The 19818-nt window shown below is 45.3% G+C and overlaps 1 protein-coding gene across 2 annotated transcripts in view; it reads right to left on the reverse strand.

Annotated features, from left to right (window-relative positions):
* Window positions 1-696: 696 nt before the first annotated feature.
* TECTA (tectorin alpha) overlaps window positions 697-19818 on the reverse strand; it is a 73646-nt gene continuing 54524 nt past the window's right edge. The window contains exons 15-24 of one of the 2 annotated variants that reach the window (XM_065881259.1): window positions 18345-18631; window positions 16489-16769; window positions 13052-13162; window positions 11500-11702; window positions 10409-10572; window positions 9727-9975; window positions 4939-5101; window positions 3737-3824; window positions 3313-3429; window positions 697-1484 (exon numbers count right to left, since the gene is read on the reverse strand). In XM_065881259.1, the coding sequence (XP_065737331.1) occupies window positions 1384-1484; window positions 3313-3429; window positions 3737-3824; window positions 4939-5101; window positions 9727-9975; window positions 10409-10572; window positions 11500-11702; window positions 13052-13162; window positions 16489-16769; window positions 18345-18631 (1764 nt within the window). In that variant the 3' untranslated portion in view covers window positions 697-1383. Of the gene's footprint in view, window positions 1485-3312; window positions 3430-3736; window positions 3825-4938; window positions 5102-9726; window positions 9976-10408; window positions 10573-11499; window positions 11703-13051; window positions 13163-16488; window positions 16785-18344; window positions 18632-19818 lie in introns of both variants that reach the window. The other variant, XM_065881258.1, reaches the window with a different exon arrangement.

Consider the following 19818-nt stretch of genomic DNA (forward strand, 5'->3'; position numbering starts at 1 on the left):
ATGTTCAGCATTTTCCCAAAAGATCCTAAGATGTTTAAGTTGAAGCAGATGTATATTTTTCTCCATCAATACTGGTTGTCCTCTTGGCCGCATAGCATCTATGACTGCCAAGCTAGAGCTTGTGGACCCTCCCTGGGGCTGGGAGAGCAAAGCCGCTCAGTGCAGACTCAGTCTATACCCCGCTTCTTCAGCCCAGTGACAGTGTGATGCCGGGCCTTTTATACGTAAGACAACAGGAGTCGTACCCACAACCCATGGTCAAGGACGCCAGGATTTCTGCTCAGCGTTTCTGCCCAGAGTTCCCAGAGAAAGAAAAGAATGCCATCAGCTTAAATCCAAAACAACTTCAAAATAAACTTGAAGTGGCATTTACTTTGTTTTTAACCTTAAAAAGAGAGGCACCCCAGGGATATATTTACCAGGCCCTCTATTGTGTAGTTAATTATAGTAAATGTGGGTTTTTTGTGCCACATACAAAAGAGGACGCTGCTTGCTTCTCTTCTACATGGCACCTCACTAAACAACCTGCTAATGCTCTGCCAGGACAAATAGCCACATTAACAAAACGCTGGCCAGCAGGGCCTACCTGCTCCAGTCGCTGCTGCTGGGTTTTTTGTTTTTTTGTTTTTTTTAAATCAGAGGATGCTATTTGGTGTGCAAAGCTTACCATCGATAAGTGATTCCAGCCACGGAGTAATGAGAATAATTGAACACAAAGTTTATTTAAGCATAAAACACGTTAAAAATGATTTGGTTGATTTGTGAGAGAGAAGAGTTTGGGTCTGAAGAGACGGATGGGGTGTTGGGGTTCCCCAGGTCTGCAAACAATACATGCGGTGGCCACGTGGCCCGTCAGGGCTGGAGGACACAGCGGCGGGTGTGGGGAGGGGAGCAACACAGGCGCATCGAGGTCAGATGCTTCCAAACATCGGAGAGATTCCTTAGAGGGAGTCAAACCTTCCAATCACCGCTTCTCAGTATTCGATATCGTTCCAACAGGCCCCTTCTCTACAAAAACTATGATACAGAAACAGCACTGGTGGGATAGATTTCTCTGGTCAGATTTCCGACAGACGTGTCTAACCAGAATTTTTTCCTTTACCGGTTTTTCATGCGAACCAACGTTTCTAGTGACAACTAATTGGAAATTTTAGGCAAGATATATGTTTTCCAAAACTGGCTTTTAGAAGCCCAGTTGCATACCTTGAAAGAGGAGCATGGCATTTCCCTCTTTTCTGGAACCCTGACCGTTTGGGGCAGGTGGCATCACTTTGAGACAGTGGGCAATCTCAAATAGGTTTTGACTTAAGGGCACACACCTTTTATCCTACAGGGAGTTGAAGTAAGTAAATTACAGTACTTTATATAGCAACCTTGAGTTAATTATGAGGTCGTGCCTGATGTATAGACAAAATGCCATAATGAAATCTGGGTCATGATGAGAAGCAGCGTCCAAACTTGAAGTTCAATGGAAGAATTAGAGGCTGTGAACAGAGAGAGACATAGTAAGTCCTATGGAAAAAAATATACCTGTTTGACATGGATCAGACATCTTTGTGGCATTCCAATAAAGGAACCTACTTTCTTCATTGCCAAGAACCCACTGTCTCCAAATGGCCTGGACTCAGGCAGCACGGAAGCGAAATTAACCCAACCTTTAGGAGAGTCCTGCTAACTTAGAGGGTACCAGGGACACCTGGCAGCCAAGGCTATTGCAGGAAACCTTGTTTGTTGGATCACACACCCCAGTCCCAGCTCAACCCAGGTAGACATGGGGCCAGATCTAAGGCCAATATTTGGTATTTAAATGGCTGGATAACTTCCTTCTTTAAATATCACCTTCATCTATACAAGCAGCTCATGCAGCTCAATATCAAAAAGACAAACAACCCAATCCAAAAATGGGCAGAAGACCTAAATAGACATTTCTCCAGAGAAGATACACAGATTGCCAGCAACACATGAAAGGATGCTCAACATCATTAATCATTAGAGAAATGCAAATCAGAACTACAATGAGGTATCACCTCACACCAGTCAGAATGGCCATCATCAAAAAATCTACAAACAGTAAATGCTGGAGAGGGTGTGGAGAAAAGGGAACCCTCTTGCACTGTTAGTGGGAATGTAAATTGATACAGCCACTATGGAGAACAGTATGGAGGTTCCTTAAAAAATTAAAAATAGAACTACCATATGACCCAGCAATCCCGCTACTGGGCATATACCCTGAGAAAACCATAATTCAAAAAGAGAAGTGTACCACAATGTTCATTGCAGCTCTATTTACAATAGCCAGGACATGGAAGCAACCTAAGTGTCCATCGACAGGTGAATGGATAAAGAAGATGTGGCACATACATACAATGGAATATTACTCAGCCATAAAAAGAAACAAAATTGAGTCACTTGTAGTGAGGTGGATGGACCTAGAGTCTGTCATACAGAGTGAAGTAAGTCAGAAAGAGAAAAACAAATACCATATGCTAACACATATATATGGAATCTAAAAACAAAAAAAAATGGTCCTGATGAACCTAGGGGCAGGATAGGAATAAAGACACAGATGTAGAGAATGGACTTGAGGACACGGGGAGGGGGAAGGGTAAGCTGGGACAAAGTGAGAGAATGGCATTGACATATACACACTACCAAATGTAAAATAGATAGCTAGTGGGAAGCAGCCGCATAGCACAGGGAGATCAGCTCCGTGCTTTGCGACCACCTAGAGCTGTGGGAGGGTGGGAGGGAGACGCAAGAGGAAGGGCATATGGGGATATACATATGCATATAGCTGATTCACTTTGTTATACAGCAGAAACTAACACAACATTGTAAAGCAATTATACTCCAATAAAGATATTGAAAAAAAAAATCACTTTTATCTTTTAGATAAAAGAGCAGGGGGCTTCCCTGGTGGTGCAGTGGTTGAGAGTCCGCCTGCCGATGTAGGGGACACGGGTTCGTGCCCCGGTCCAGGAAGATCCCCACATGCCGTGGAGCGGCTGGGCCCGTGAGCCATGGCCGCTGAGCCTGCGCTCCGAAGCCTGTGCTCCACAACGGGAGAGGCCACAACAGTGAGAGGCCCGCGTACCACAAAAAAAAAAACAAAAACAGGGACCAAAAGGTTTAAAAAAAAAACCCAAAATGATGCTAGAATTCCTTGGGCGTTTCCCTCATCTCTCCTTCTTACTTTCTGGAAGTCTCATAGATCAGTTGCTGACCGAGTGGGCCTCATAGGACTGTCTCCTTCTCAGGGTCAAGAACGTCCTATGTCCCCAGCTGCCGGCCCTGAACGGGAGTCGTGCTCACCTCTGCAGCTCTTGCCGTCCTCCTGCAGGGTCCCCGTCACGCAGCTGCACAGAGGCCCGTCCACCCGGCTCGTGCAGATCTGCTCACACCCTCCGTTGTCCTCACACCAGTCCAGCCCTGAAAAAGAGCCGCTGGACAAGTTACCTGCAGACAGTCCAGCTCTTCAACTCGTATCTAAGGGCAAGGCCTTAAAGAGAGGAGTGGAAGGAAAAAATCCCGGTACTGTCATGAGTTTTTAATAGTCCGTGAAAAGATTTCATTATGGAAGCGGGCAGGCTTCTCAAACTGGGGTCCCCAAACTGGCATCCTCAAGCTCCTTGTTCACCAGATTCACACAGTAGGCGAAACACACCCCAGACTTAGCCCGAGCCTTCAAATCCCACTGTTTTAATCATTTATAGTGTATTTTAGGGAACATACATACTTTTTCTCCTAATAGGTCCCACCGAAATGATCTGTTCTTTAGGTTCCTTGGTGTAATCTGTGGCAATCCTGGAATTTTGAGGGCAATTCTGAAAGACAGAACACCGGAGGGAAATTTTCACACAATTAAGCTGATAACTTATTCTTCACCACGTTTCCACCTCCAAAAGAGGCAGTGGCTCAGCCTGGAGCACTACTGCAGCTCAGATTAATTAGAATCAATCCATTCTTGATCACTGAGCCCACTGGGACTCGGGGCTTTATGTGGAACAGAATTAAATATATTCTCCACACTAGAATTAGATTCAAAGAGGCTCCCTTCCCAGGGAGGGGGATCCTGTATCAGATCAGACAATAATGTACACAGCAGCACCTGTAAGTAGCTCTGACCATAATTCACATCTCGATTCGGCCAACATGGGGCGAGCATAAAGCTGCAGCGTTAAAGGTGAGGGACGAGGTACTACTGCAGTAAAATCTTAGGGACGTAGCCTCTTGTGGTGGGGATGTAAGCCTGGCGTGGACCAGGTGATTGGTTTGTCACCTCATCCCGCCAGCCCCTCCAGAGCCTCAGGCCTGGGTGTGGATTTGGACGACCTGTGGGATAATCCCTGTCTAAAGGACACCTGGATAAAGCGTATCCTGAACCCGGGAGTTTGCTTCTGTGGTGGAGGGGAGCTTGGCCCCATCGCTCACCTCAGATGCGGGTGGCCTGACTCTGGCATATTGGTTCTCAGACAGGGCTAATTTTGCCCCCCGAGGGACACTGGGCAAAGTGGGGAGGCATTTTGGGTGTTGCAAGTGGAGAGCAGGTGATACTGGGGTCTACTGGGTAGAGGCCAGGGATGCTGCTAAACAGCCTACAGAGCACAGGGCAGCCCTACAACAAAGAATCGTTTGGTCCAAAATGTCTGTAGTGCTGAGGTTTGAGAAACCCTGGTCTAGTGTTACGCCGACAACAGACTGACATTACTAAGTCAGGTAAAAGGAGTAAGTGGTCATCATTCTACCCTGCTCTCTCATTGTTCCGGATGACTGCCACTCCTAGGCATCTACAGATGGTTCCACGTCAGCCACTGCCAGGTGCAGTGAGTCCTAAAGAACTCTAAAGAGCCGCCGACGTCGGGATTCGTGACTCCCCCCGTGGGGAAAACTGGGACTGAGAGAAATAAAGCCAAGCACTGAATTTTCACGCTCACTTACTATTTTACAGGAGTACTTTTCTGAATCACAGAGGGACACTGCGCAGTGAAGATGGACTTCATCGTAATCCCCAATGAACTTAAAGACGGTGACGTGGAAGCGACAGGTGAGGGAGACACCGTTTTCCTCGATGCCAATGGTGTTGTCTTTAATGTTCTGACACCTGTTCGGAAAAAAGGGACTCTCTGCTTCACGCTTTCACGTTTCATACAAAAACCATCGTGAACGGTAAAAATGCCTTTGCGTTTGAAGGTGACCTCTGGAGTGTGTGGGTCTGTCATTTACTACGACTCCCTTATAGTTTCAGTTTGTTGGAAAAGCATCAAATAGCACCTCAAATTAGGATCTTAACTACAGCTAAAAACAAAATGACCACAGGCCTGCACTCAATTTCCCTACCCGCCCGTTTCTCACTCCTCCCCCTCACGATGCTGTGTTTTACTGATATCAGTTTAATAAACACAAGATGAGTCCTTACATCTTCTGTACTTTCTTCAGTTAATTATCAGTTTTGGCAGGGGCCCCTTTTTCAAGCTCTATTGGCAAATCTGTTTTCACTTGTGGGAGCTGGAGAAGACGGACCAGCAGTCAAAGGTGAGCTGAACGATTGTTCTGATGTAGGGATCACTCCCTTCCCCTCTCCTTTTGGTACTGAGCCAACAGGCAGGGACACAGGTATCTCGCCTCCTCCTGTTAGAGTTTCTTAGATGGACCACAGTCTCTTATGCCCCAGGGTCTTTCATGTACTGTTTCCCCCACCTGGAAGCCTCCCTGCACTCCTTCTGCTGCTAACTAACCCTGCTCTTTCTCCAGTGCCCATCTGTGGCTCCCCCTCCTATATACACATGCCCTGACCAGGCAGGAACAGGTGGCTTTGCCTGGATTTGCCAACAACACCCTGGTGAACCCCTGGGGTGCAGGAACCAAGGTGTAGTCCTCACTGTGTCTCCAACACACTGAAGGACACGCAGTTAAGTATTTAAAAAGATGTGGTACATATATACAATGGAATATTACTCAGCCGTTAAAAAGAACGAAATAGTGCCACTTGCAGCAACATGGATGGGCCTGGAGGTTATCATACTAAGTGAAGTAAGTCAGACAGAGAAAGATAAATATATGATATTCTGCTTATATGCGGAATCTAAAAAAAGTGATACAAATGAACTTATTTATAAAACAGAAATCGACTCACAGACTTAGAGAAAGAACTTATGGTTACCGGGGGGGAAGGCTGGGGGCGAGGGATAGATTGGGAGTTTGGGGTTGACATGTACATACTGCTATATTTAAAATAGATAACCAACAAGGACGTACTGTAAAACAATAAATAAAAATGAAAAATAAATTAAACAGAATACTTAGATGCTCTTTAGTCAAACTCACACAAATATTTGCCTGAGAAGCAATAAAAGCTATGACCCGTCTTTCAGCTCTGAGAGAACGTGTATGTGTATATATAAAGCTGTACTTTTACTTTTGAAACATTACGTACAGTATTAACTCTCAGAACCGTTTTGTTTGAAATATGGTATTAAAATTATACTTAATTTTTAGACCAAAAAAAAAAAATCTTTTTTTTAGACTGCGTGAATCAGTGACTGAATGAATGAGTTGTGCTTCCACGGCCAAGGTTGGCCCACTGTGGCCAAGAAGCTCTTTAAAACGATCTTATCGAGATAAAAAGGGTGACTCTTTTCCTTACGTTTCCTTCCCCTGGCCCCCAGGATTCGGTAGCTTTGTGATAAGGAAAATTAAAAATGGAAGTTATCCGTCAGCATTCCCACACCTATTCAGTTTGGTAGTTAGTCCATAAGGCAATAGTTTCCTTAAATGCTTTGAAACAAAAACTTACTTGCCATACTTCTCCTTGTCACTGTGACTCATTTGAATAATCTAAATTGGTTCAAGGATTCTACAACATTCTCAGCCCTCCAGTCTTCACGCAGACCTTCCGTCTTAACTAGACCCCCAACTCCCAGAGAGATGATTCGAGGTTTAAGTGTCAGAAGAACAGGAAGCAGAAGGAAGGAGCCTCGGGAAGCAGGGACAGGCTGTCTGGTTGCCGCCTTAGGGGGACAAACAAACCGAGCACCAGAATCCTTTGTCCACTATCAGAGGAACAAGTGTCCTTTCCTCTGGGCACATGAAGAGAACAGAGAAGTGACCTTCGTGTGCCCAGACCTTGGCATCACTGGTAGATGGCGGCGGCATCTCTGCCCCCAACGTAGCTGGAGAGGAGCGGCTGGCCCCTCCCCCCAAATTCTGAGGCGGACCCACTCTGCTGCATTGGGCGGCAGTTTTCCCGTAAGCTCACTGGGAAAAACCAATAACCACATCCCTCCAAGAAAGGTCAAGAGGACTCATGAATGAAATTCTCTCACACGCTGAAATTCCTTCACACCCAACAACAGTTTAATTTGAAGACCTTCCTGCAGACCCTGGGGGGAGCTGAGATTTATGAACCCGCTCACTTACTCTCCCTCTCTGGGTCAACTCTATTAAATACTATGTAAAAAATGCTAAATGCCACAGTGTCCTTCAAAGGCGGCCCAAGCCTGCCCACCCGGGTTGTACAGCGGCTCAGATCGCAGCTCTTTTACTTTGGGAAAGGGCCATGGCTGGGGCGCGGGGAGGGGGAGGGAGAGGAAGGGAACAGATGAAGAAACGGAGACCTGTGATGTTAGCCAGAGCATCTGGGCCTGTTAAGACACCACACAGTCACCAAGTCCTTCCCTCTGCCTCTAGGGAGGCTAAAAATCAACTCAAAAAGGTAGTGCCTTCATGAGGCCTTTGCTGAAAATCCCAGTCTTTGCCTCAGCAACGCAGGCCACAAGCCACACCTGGCCAGGTAGGGAGTTGATGCGTCTTGGTGCTTGAAAGATTTCTTCCTCTGCCCCTTGCCGGTTGGGTGTCCTTGGGTGAGCTGTGTACAGGCTCTGAGCCTGTTCATGTGTGAAACAGTGGCTATTTATTGTCTGTCTGCCTAGAACCATACTCTTCTTCTCTGGGAGAACCATCCCTTCCTTCCCCAACTTTAAGGGTAATTACAGTATCCGTAGCACTCCCTGGGAGGGACCACTCCAGGGAGGGATGCTGACTCAGGCCTGGGATAGGGTTCAAGAAACACTACCCCCAAACCTGGCGCCTTGAATATTTTAAGCTGACGGAGTTTGAGAAAATGGCAGAACCAGGAATGTCACTCTTCTCACCCGAAACAGGTCATAAAGCCCTTATGTGAGAGGTGCCCTCCCTATACCAGAAGGAAAGGAGCATCCTTATTTCTGAAGACAAAGGGACACTGAGATGAAACTGAACAGTCTGGCTAAGATTCCCCGCAGTTTACTACAATTACCACACACTCTTGACCTTCTCCACGACTGTCCACTCTTCATCAAGCCGGGCATAACTGCTCAGCATGAACTGTTTCTTCGAGTCTTCGTTTCCTTATGAAGACTCCCAAGTCACGTAGAACTTACATTAGATAAATGTTATGATTTTTTCCTGTTAATCTGTCTTTGTCCATTTAATGTTCAGACCCAGCCAGGAACCCTAAGAGGGTCAAGAAAAACTTTGTCCTCCACAACACCAGGCAATTTAATGTTGCATCTCCTCCAAACAAGGCAGAGGAAATCCATCCGAGAAAGGCTAATCATACTCCTTCTCAGGGATTCCCTGAATTGGGGTTAGAAGGAATGCTCGCTCCGGGGGGTTACAATGCTGAAAAAAATGCCAGTGTCTAACGAGGTCAATGAGAGAGACAGAGACAGAGAGGGACAGTGACTGAGACAGAGAAACAGAGAGCAAGGGATAGAGGGAGGGAGGGAGTCGACAGCATCTGGCTTCCTGGACCCAATCCCTGAAGCCACATCTGCTTAACGTGATTTGGTTTTGTAACCATTAAGCGCCTTGCTTTTGCATAAACTAGTTTGAAATGGTCTCTACCGCTTATAAGAGAAAGAATTTTGATTAACATAGTCAACTGCTTTTAAGAATTATGGTACTGGGATGATGGAAATGTTCCAAAATTAGATTATGGTGATGGTTGCACTTCTCTGTAAATTTACTAAAAATCATTGAATTTTGCACTTAGAGCAAGTACATTATATTGTATATAAATTATGTATGCAATAAAAAAGCATTGTTGCTTGACAAAACCAGTAAGTATGTTTATAAACTAAAGATAATTATCATGGCGGTTGTTTGGTCCAGTCTTTTCTTCTTTCTCATTCACCCATTCATTTTTTCATTCATTCAACAACTTTGTTGCACAGCCATGCTGTTTCAGGAAATATGCTAGGTGCTGGGCATATACTGGTAAGTAAAAAAAAAAAAAAAGTTCATAAGCTATTATTCTAATCCCTTTTAAATTTTCATAGATGTTCTATTCACCAACCTTTAGTTATTCTCCTTACATCCTTTCGTTTGCAGATAATCCACATTCAACTCAGATTGAAATTCAAGTAGGCAGGACAGAATGCCCTCTTGGGTCACATTGAGAGTAAAGCATTTTCTAGTTAATGCCACATGGAACTGGTGATCTACCACTAAACTGCTGTGGATTTAAGCACTGCTTGATTCACTAAGCCTCAGCCTTCTCATCTGTAAAATGGGGCTTATAATATCTACCTCATACGTTGTCATCAGGATTAGACAGTTCTTGGGTGCAAAACGCTGGCCCTGTAGGTCGTCAACAAATGTTAGTTCCCATTCTCTTCCCTAAAAAACAATGTAGGCAAATCTAATACTAAAGGCTCTGAGACTGTCCTCCGAGAAGAGGCTACCCACCCTTCTTCAATGATGAAGTATCGGAGCTTGTCATTGCTGTCGCGGGAGGGGGTGGCGTAGCATTTGTTCAGCGTCAGAATCAGATGCGTGGAATCGGCTCCAACCACAAAGACCCCTACATACAGCACATCTCGAGTCGTCAGCACCACTTCGCCCTGGCGGTATGGATGTTTGTAGGAGGCATTTTTGTAGAGCGCCATCTTGGTGGTGAAGCTGCCTTCTTGGGTTGGAACTGTCAGGTTAATGACGCTACAAGAGAAACAGTCATAAGTCGGGGAACCCCAAGCAACGTTATCTATTCAATTACTTACCGTTTTCCAGGCTGAAAATGCAGAGGGAAGGCCAAGCAGAGAGTAGTAAAGTCTAATAATTAAATGTAATTAATTAAATCTAATTTTAATTAAAATTAAAAATTCAGTTCCTCAGCACCTCTCTCGTCCTGGCACATTTCAAGAGCTCAATGGCCACATACAGCTACTGTATTGGACAGTACTGATATAGGACATTCCCATCACTGTAGAAAGTTCTATCGAACAATGCTGGTCTAAGGCATCTGGGTTCAGAAAATATGAATTATTCTCTCCCTAGTGCTTCAGAGACAGATGCTAGCAGTTTTGACTGTGCTAACCTTAACTGTCAAGGAAAAGACAGAGCAACGTGCACAGCCCATGAGATTCTCTACCTTAGCATAGGCTTCACGACAGAGTCCAAGGAGATCTTGATATCCAGCTCATAAGCACATGAAAATTCCACACTGATCGTCCTGTCCCTGGTGATGATGTTGCCAGTATTGTTGGCACTTTCTATCCAAATGGTGTTTTTATACATGATATGAGTGGCATTGGACTGCAAAGCAAAGGGAGGTCAGAAATCATTAAATCTGGGCGCAAGTATGTGGCTTGCATTTCAAATCCACGGGCCGGAAAGTGGAAAAATGGCTTCATTTCATATATAACCCAGAGGCCAATATAAGTCAGGATGGAGCTAGTCTCAGCACTTACTAGAAAAAAAGTATTACAATAGATGTCAACAGCACCCTTGAATGCCCACGGAGGGTGATTTCATGTACCACTGAATTCTAAGTACAACCGATCCCCAGTTATCTGTGGGAACCCAAGCTGGGGACAGCATGAAGTATTGCCATCCTGAGGTAATATATATCTTCTCTTTCAAGTCTTAATTCAAAATCCAGCCTCCGCCAAGTCTTGTACCAGACAGCCCACAAGTACCAAAATGAACACATGCATGTTTCACCGTCTCGCACCTTTCACTCCCTGATAAAAAGTGTTAATGAACACAGTTATCAAAAAAAGACAGTGGGAAGGCACAGGAGGAAGAGAAGTGAGATGCTTTGCTAACCTATGAATTGGATAACCCGACACAAAATGTTGTGACCTTGCTGTATTTCTGCAGCCAACTGTTAAGTGATGTCTGGGATACCCTTACACCCTGAAATAGCTGAACCCAGCTGTCTTTACCTGGAAGAACAACAGAAGCACGAGAGAGGTAAAAACGTGTCAACATGCAGGGCAAAGGACAGCAGACAGCGCATCCAGGGAAGGAAGCATGTCACTTATCTTGCTTTCAGTTCAACCACTTAGCACCCAATGATTATCTTCCCGCTGTCCTTCATTTCGCACATGCCTTTTGCTGTTTTCCAAGGAGCATGTTTCTAAGTCGAACCCCTGAAGTTGGCTTAAGAACAATCAATGTGCAAACACCTGGAGCTGTCACCACCTCAGCCAGGTGCTCTTTCCTGCCCTCGTTCCTCACCTGCACAATGTTTCCACAGTTCCCTTTGGTGTTGTTGATCTGAAAGGAGATAAAGTCCTCTCCCTCAATGCCGGTGCACTGCCTGTCATTGATCCGCACACCCTCCCTCTCGAAGCCGAGCTGGAAGAGTTTGCACTTAGATATGGACACTTCCATCTGGGCAGCCTTGCAGGTCACCTCTGCGTCAATGATGTCGTGGGAGTCTGTGGGGAAACAGTCATTATGAGAGGCACGTCAGTGGGAGTTAGTCTTGCTGTGTGGGTGGGTGAAGCACCCCATTCTCTTTAGAAGAGGCTGATGGGCTTCACACAGAGGCTGTAGCATTTCTAATAAAGCTCTGATCAAACTAAATGAGTATATGAACTCATTCAAAGCAATAACTTGGGCAATGCAAGGCCTTTTTTTTTTTTGTCCATGCCGTGCGGCACGTGGGATCTTAGTTCCCCGACCAGGGGTCGAACCCACGCCCCCTGCATTGGAAGCGAGGAGTCTTAACCACTGGACCACCAGGGAAGTCCCCAGAGAGCCTTTTTTTAAAGGTGAAAATGCTATACAAAGCGTCTTTGATCTTTTCTTCCTAAACCCAGGATTTCCGCCCCGCTTTGGTGGTAGCTACTGTCCGTAAGCTCCATACCGCATCTGGCTCACTGTGGCCTGGCTAAAGAACGTGCCCCCAGTGAGGGCAGCCCTGGTCAGGCCACTCCACAGCCCAGCTGGCACCCAGGCCGGCACTCAGAGCTCTTGTTTTTTGAAATGGAATGCGCCAATGGACATTTTCCGTGAGTACACAAACACAGGCTAATAAGCACTAAAGAAACGGAGAGAAACGTTTTTATCTGCTTAGGTGAAGCCTTTGAACAGCACATGTGGGCCCCTTCTGCGGAGCCTTCTGGTCAACCAGGCTTTCATTCTCTGATGATGCTAAATGTGGCATGTGCCTTCTGAGTTCCTCGATTCAGCCAAGGACACGGAGCTGGGAAGCAAAGCAGGTCCCCCACAAGCCGACAAAACGAGTGTGCTCTTGGCCAGGGGACAAGGCCATTCCTACCTTAAGGGGACTCCTACCTGGAGTCCTAGTTGTTTGCCGTTTGCTTCAACATTTCTGCTTTCTTCAGGACCCACCGAAAAGCTTCGGGCCAGATAAAGCTGGCTTTAAACACGTCTTACATCACCTGGCACTCTCATCCTGATTCTTTCATGTTTTCGTCAAACCACCTTATCTCCCTGTGAGTCTAAAAGATCAGTTTGGATCCCTCTGATGTTGAACATGGCCTCAGATGGAGCTGGCTGATGCTATGCATGTCCAAATTTGCGTGTTATCATTTATTGAAGAAAAGGATGTAGCTACAAGGAAACGAACATTAGCCTGCTCTGAAGAGGTCGGGTTCCTTCCTTGTTCTGCTTAAATGCTCATGAAAGCTTCATTACTTGGGTTTCTAACCCACAGTGTGGGACGTGCGGGCTCCCACCCGAAAGCCTTCCTACATGGCTGCCGGGCGTCTCCTGCGGGGCCTGTCTGGCTGGGGGTGGGGTGGCGGCAGGTGTCACTCACTGTTTCCGTAGGGAGGGGGCTCCATGCAGCCACACAGCTCCCCTCCGTTTTCCAGCTCACAGGTTCGATTGGGACAGTCCGCCCCCAGACAGGGATCTTCAACCACTCCTGCTAAAAAGGAAAACAAACAGAAACACAACTTGATTTTCACACCAACGCACGGCAGCATGTGGTCACACTCTGGACTCGCCACTTCAGTGGACCTGGTGCGGTCAGATGGCAGATGCAAACCAACAGACAGGGCAGCCTTCCGGGAAATCATGACGATAGCGAGTAATTGGGTCTTTGCTACGTGCTTCGTGCTTTGGTGGCATTACCTCTTCCGACCCATACGAGCTCTGCCAGCTAAGTATTGTAACTTGGCATCACAGCTGAAATGCACCCAAGGTCACACACAGGTGAAGGTAAGTGGGGAAGATGGAATACACAGACACGTTTAACTGCCGGGACATCCCGAGACTGCTGCACTTCCTGCTCTGTACCACAATCATATGCATTGGTATCGTTATATTTATATAAAGAGTAGGGTCCAAGCCATTTACCTCTAGATTCCCAGCACCCAGCCACCTCATAGTAGATGCTCAACAAATACTTGTCAACAATGAAGATTTTAGGGCCAGTAAGGTCCCAGAGAGGTCCCTCAAACCAGGACTTCTTAGTCTTTTTTTTGATTCATGGTCCAGCTACCCCACAAACTTCTACTTAATGTTATAAAAATAGACAAACTACCTACACACAACTCACCAGCATTGACTTAGAGTAACGGTACTGTTTTACCAAGAAGGGGAAAACTCTAAGTAAAATACAGATGTATGTGAAGTGCCATCACCAACAGGTTATAAACAATATTTCTGTAGTAGATGAGCCCATAGGCCACCTGTGAGCTCATCAACATTTCAGTTTGAGAACTACTGATTGAGAGCATTTCTTTTAGACATTCACTTGTTTTCTTTGAGTTCTTTATTTTTTTTTTTATTTTTATTTTTTTTTCCGGTACGCGGGCCTCTCACTGTTGTGGCCTCTCCCGTTTCAGAGCACAGGCTCCGGACGCGCAGGCTCAGCGGCCATGGCTCACGGGCCCAGTCGCTCCGCGGCATGTGGGATCTTCCCGGACCGGGGCACGAACCCGCGTCCCCTGCATCGGCAGGTGGACTCCCAACTACTGCGCCACCAGGGAAGCCCGAGTTCTTTATTTTTGATATGCGTTTGTTTTCTGATGATTTGACTCAATATAACAAAAGCACATTTCACTTACATATTTCAGTTGTTATTTCTAATTGTGTTCCCTTGGAAATTTTTAATTTTTAAAGTTTTGTCAAATTGCCATGCAAAAAAAAAAAAAAAAAAAAAAAAAAAAAAAAAAAAAAATCAAGTAGTCCTGAGAAGCTTAAAGTGAAACCCAGCAGTCCCTCGCCTAGGCCCTCTCCACTTCCCTGTCATTTTTCTTGGTCATTTTAAAAGTCTTTTGGTGGTTTCATCGGATATTTAACTCTATGTTTGTAAATGGTAAGCAAAAACTGTTTTCATTTAATTTTTACTTTTATCAGAATAATACTGGTAAAAAGTCAAATAATGCTGTATTGAAGAATGGCAATCCCATGTCCCAATCTTCTTATCTTCCAGTTCTAATGCTTCTGAGACAACTATTTTAAATCTTTTAATTCTTCTAGTTTTTACATCCATATATCGAAATATCACTATTTTTCTTGATTTTTCAGTATTAGATCTCTGTCGACTTCCTCTTAGAGAAGATTAGGATTTAGTAGACGCTCACTTCTTTATTTAAAGACTGTCTCCCTATCCAGGTGTAATAATCCTCATCGTCGTGGCATATGATGGTGAGTGTTGAAGAAATAGCAATGATTCAGTCCCAGCACGAGCCAAGTTCTCTTCACGAGTTCAAAAGCAAAACAAAACCCCCGAGCTATCCCATAGCTGCAGATGCTGCTCCCGACCCTCTGCTAAGTAACTATTATACGTGGGAGGATGGGTATGGCGGAGCATCAGCCTGTCTTCATTCCTAGAAAGACGACTGAAGGAAAGCCATCAGCATCAGTTACAGGCACTTACTTTTTAAAGGCTTCCTTTTGTAAAGACGCTTTTGCTTGCCCAGTGGGTTCAGCACCTAACACCGGTGCCAAGCACACAACAGCCGCTCCATGTATGTGCTGGTTGATTAACACAATATGAACACCACCCAAGAGAATAAGGGAAAGAAAGTGTGGAGGTTACAGCTTCCAGGAAGGGAAGAACCTCACTTACAAACATGGTGGTCCACCTACCGCTTGGCAAATACGACATGCCCAATTCAGAGGGAAGTTTTAAGGTTAAAAGCAAAAATTCATACTTAAAAAAAAAAAAATCCAGACCATTTTTAAAGTTCAAAACAGTTAACGTTTTTTAAAGTATTGTTTATTAACAGAACAGGGTAAAATACTGAAGTTATCAAACAAACTATTTCTGTTGCTTGCTAACAGAGACCGGTCATTTGCTTGTTAAGAGTTTCTGAAGTCACTGAATGCATATTTTAATGAACCACATTGTTTTCAGGTTCTGAATTAAGTACATCCCTACTCTTGCTCAGGTTTGGTCTGCAGATTTACTGATGTGCACGCTCAGTCTTGGAGTGAACAGGGCCAGTTTTCACGGCAGTACCTGTATGCACATCGGGTTGGTGGTGCGTGTCGAGGGACAGGCACACATCCTGTCGGCCGCAATGTCATACTGCATTCATGGGACAGATTGATCAGTATGTATACGCACACACATATAGGGATGTGACAAATTTATGTGTGATTACGTACATATTTATTTGCTCCATGTATTTGATTAACATGGTAAGAAAATGAACAAAGAGAATAATGGATAATGCAGATCAAAATAGTTTTCTTACTACAGAAAAAAAATGCAAGAATCTACAGATCTTTATTTCATTAGTAATATATGTGTGATCCCTTTATGAATCCAGCCATGGCTTCCCTGCAACCGGGCGGATACAGCCAGCTCAATTCCAACTCGACTTGCCACTTGCCATGTGCCTTCTCGTTCTGATCTGGGCTCTGACCCATGTTAAGGGAGCCATGTTAAGTAGAGCTGAGTTTGGGGCACTGAAATCAATCAGGAATCCTATACTCTGTCCAGCTATCTTAAAGTCACTAGCTACACTGGTGTTTCTCCAACCCAGAGAACCTCACCTTCCCCAGCGGGTGTTCCAAATTCCATAACTGGTCAGGCAATTAGAGGGGAGTCAGGCTCCACTGAAAATGCGCCCCATGAAATCTGCTACAGCTCACACAGCTCTCCACCCTCCAACCCTGGAAGCAGATCTATGGGTCAAGACGCAGACCAGCCAGCCGGCCCTGGACACAGTGATGCCACTGGCAAAGCTGTGCTTTCAACTTAGAAAAGAGTCTGCAGAAATAAAATAATTCTCTTACAGCAATTCTCTTTCTCAATCCACTCGGTGCTGAGGATCCCGAAGGAGCGGCAAGACTCCCCATAGGCAGCCAGGGAGCCGCACAGCTGGTACTTCTTGTGGTTGTAGCAGCCGTCCAGGTAGCAGGACTCGTAGAAGGGAAGGGGGTCGAGCAGCCCATAGCAGGGCTGGAAGAAGCCCTTCATGTCCGTGAGCTTCAGGCAGTAGCCGTCGCCCTGCATCTTCTGGATGTGCACGTTGTCACACATGGCCGCGTACTGGGAGAACTGCAGCTCGTTGCAGCTGGGGGCGAGAGGTCTGGTCAGGGTAGGAAGCAAAACGAGGCATCCAAGATGGCCGATGAAAGGGCAGACCGTGGCAGTGCCCTTTTCAGCTAACCCAGAAGTTAGTGTGGGATGCTGATCCCAACACTAACAGACTGTGTGACCTTAGGAAAGTCACGGTAATTTCTATTGTTACGCCACTGGGATAAGTGAGGGTAAAATAAAGTTTTGGACTGGTAGCCAAAGTGTCAGACAAAAGGTAGATATTGATATAATAACCATTAACCTTCGATATAACTGATGCAATAACTATTAACGGGTGTTCATATAATAACAACCACCACCAATAATAATAATAGTTACTATCACTATTAATAATCATAGCCACGACAGTTGGTAGAATTAAAGATTTGAAAGGAAGTCCAGAAACTTCTCAACCAGTTCCAGTTTAGCTATCAGAGACCGAAAGTAAAATCATCACAAGAAAATTGGTGTCAGGCTGAAATCGTTTATAAAGGAAGAAAAAAAGGAAGAAAGGAAGGGAAAGGAAGCTTAAACAGACTCATAACTCCTCAGGAGGAACTGAAGCTTGCTCACCTTTGGAAGCCCCAGAATAGCTTAAGTGTACAAAGTAGTCATTTTTCTAACTGTGGGCCCTAGAAGTGACATTTTAGTGAAAGCATCACATTAGGAATTCTGGAATCTAATCCTGGCTTTGCCACTTATAGGACCCCGTCAACGTAAATCATTCCACTCTAGCCTCTGTTTCACCTAGAAAAGCGACTGGACCGGATGGTGCCCAAGGTTCTTTCCAGCTCTGGGTCCCATAATGCACAGGATAGTTTAATTTATGGCACATTTTTCGGTTTACACCTGCAGAAGGGTCACAGAGGGTTTGGAGCTTCATGTTCACACCTGGGAATTTAGCTGATGTTTGGTGTATTAAAGCACAAGGGGACAGAACCATTGTACGAGCAAAGAAATGCCAGGAAAGAGAAGCATATCTATAGATCCTGAGAGGAATTAACATAATTCAGCAGCCCAGAAGGGCCCTAAATTAAACACCTTTGGAGTAACTTGTTTAGCTCATTCTATTTCAGCTGGCCAGAGAGGGGCCTGATAATACCCTCGCGGACTTCTGCTTTTAAAAAGGCTTTCTTGATTCCCACCAACTTGGACCTGCCCAAAACCAAGCCTCTGGTAAGAGTCACAGACACACAGTCTCAGCACGGGGGAGCAAGGGATAGCCCTCATCTCCTGGGTTAAATCTTAATCCCACCCCCCAGCAGGGGTGCCCAGTTGCAGTCGGGCAGCTGGCCAAGGTTTCGGAATTCTAATCTTGGGAGCACTCTTCTGTTTAGCCGAGGGCTGGATGACACAACAATTTAGACTTTTATCATCTAAGCCTAGTTCCTCCCTCTGCTGTTCAAGAAACTGCTGTGCCTATTTGTATGATGAAAACTCCAAAGACCTTCAGCTTAGCTCTTTGTAGGAGTCCGGAAGGGTGATGCTGTACAAAGTCCCTTCCTCAGCAACACCTGTCATGGACGTGGGAGGACTGGGGCCCCTGAGTCTAGCGGCTGGAAGTTCTCACCTCTTCTGCATACCGTTGGTTTTCCAGCTCTGGGCCAGCACCACGCTGCTCACCACAGGCCTCCCCCGCAGGGTCACGTAATCATCGGTTAAGTCCCCGTTGAAGTTGCCACAAAGGCCACACACTTTGTTCTGCAGCCTCTCACTGATGCTGATTTTTATTACGTTGAAACCATTGTAGTGTATCTGGATGTCAGGGCTGGTGTCGATCACCAGGAACCCCTCGCTGCTGTAGATTTTGGTTGCCAACCCGGTTATAAACGGAACATTCACTTGTGTGCCATTCACCTGTCAAAGGAGAAAGAAAAAGTATATGACCCTCAAAGCAGGGGCTGGCATTTACTGTAAAGGGCCAGAGTAAATATTTTAGACTTTGCGGCCCATATGATCTCTGTCAACTCTGTCCTCGTGGCAGGAAAGCTGCCAGAGACAACAGTAACTAAATGAGTGAGGCTGTGTTCCACTAAAGCTTTATTTACAAAAACAGGCAGCAAGGAGATTTGGCTGAATTTCATATTTTGCTGACCCCCTGCCCTAGAATTTGAGTACTCCCTCATCTAAGTGTCCACAGTTCCCCCCAAAGAAGCAAAATATGAAGGCAGAGAGTTACAAAAAAAAAAAATGATGGAAAAGTATAACTCACAACAAATGGCTGGATTTTTGTATAAAACTTTCTCTAGCATAAACCAATTACTGAAAACGAAATCCCAATCCCGTGCTAAAGAGGGTCTAACACGGTTAAAATGAACCCGGGGGTCATTGCTATGTTAATTGTTTTCTTGTTTATAATGTTGAAACAGGAGGTACCCTCCCAGAGGTCCTATAGGTACAGTATTTTCTCCATTTGTCATTTTCTTGCTTTATAACAGTTTCTTTTTTCTTTAGCCCTTAGGACAGAACATAACATGCCTTTCCTGTACTTACAAAATAAATTCTTCTCCCCACCCCAGGTTATTAGTAACTTTCATTTCTTAAAAAAAGCAGAAGCCTTTAAAAAATATGATTCTTTACTATTTTAGTGGCTGGGGGTATTTTATTCAGCACAATGTCAGTTTTGCTGTCACGTGGTCCCTTTTCACTTTCTTGCTGCTGTATTCTGGACCAATGCAGTTGTGTCTATGTGGGCCAATTTGCAAAAGGAATTGGAGTGTCAAAAACAGTAGCAGCTTTCATTGACGTTAAAAACCAGTATTAAAATCCAGACTTTTCCTTTTAAGCCTGCAAAATACTGCCAGTCTTTTCCCTGAGGCTGGATACTAAGCTATTTGATGACTCTTCAAATAAAGATACTCCCAGTACACAATTATCTGAGCCGGTGGTAGAAAGCAGATACAGTAACACTCAATTCCAAAAATGCTCCTGTGTGTGTGCTGGCTCTCTCCCCGGCCCTCCCTAGCTGGAACCGCAACCCGGGGTAACGGGGTGCTGACTCCATGGTTCTGGTCTGTCTGCTGTGAACAGCCTGGTTTAGCTGA

The sequence above is a fragment of the Phocoena phocoena genome, chromosome 8 (genome assembly GCF_963924675.1).
Source record: "Phocoena phocoena chromosome 8, mPhoPho1.1, whole genome shotgun sequence".
NCBI classification, from domain to species: domain Eukaryota; kingdom Metazoa; phylum Chordata; class Mammalia; order Artiodactyla; family Phocoenidae; genus Phocoena; species Phocoena phocoena.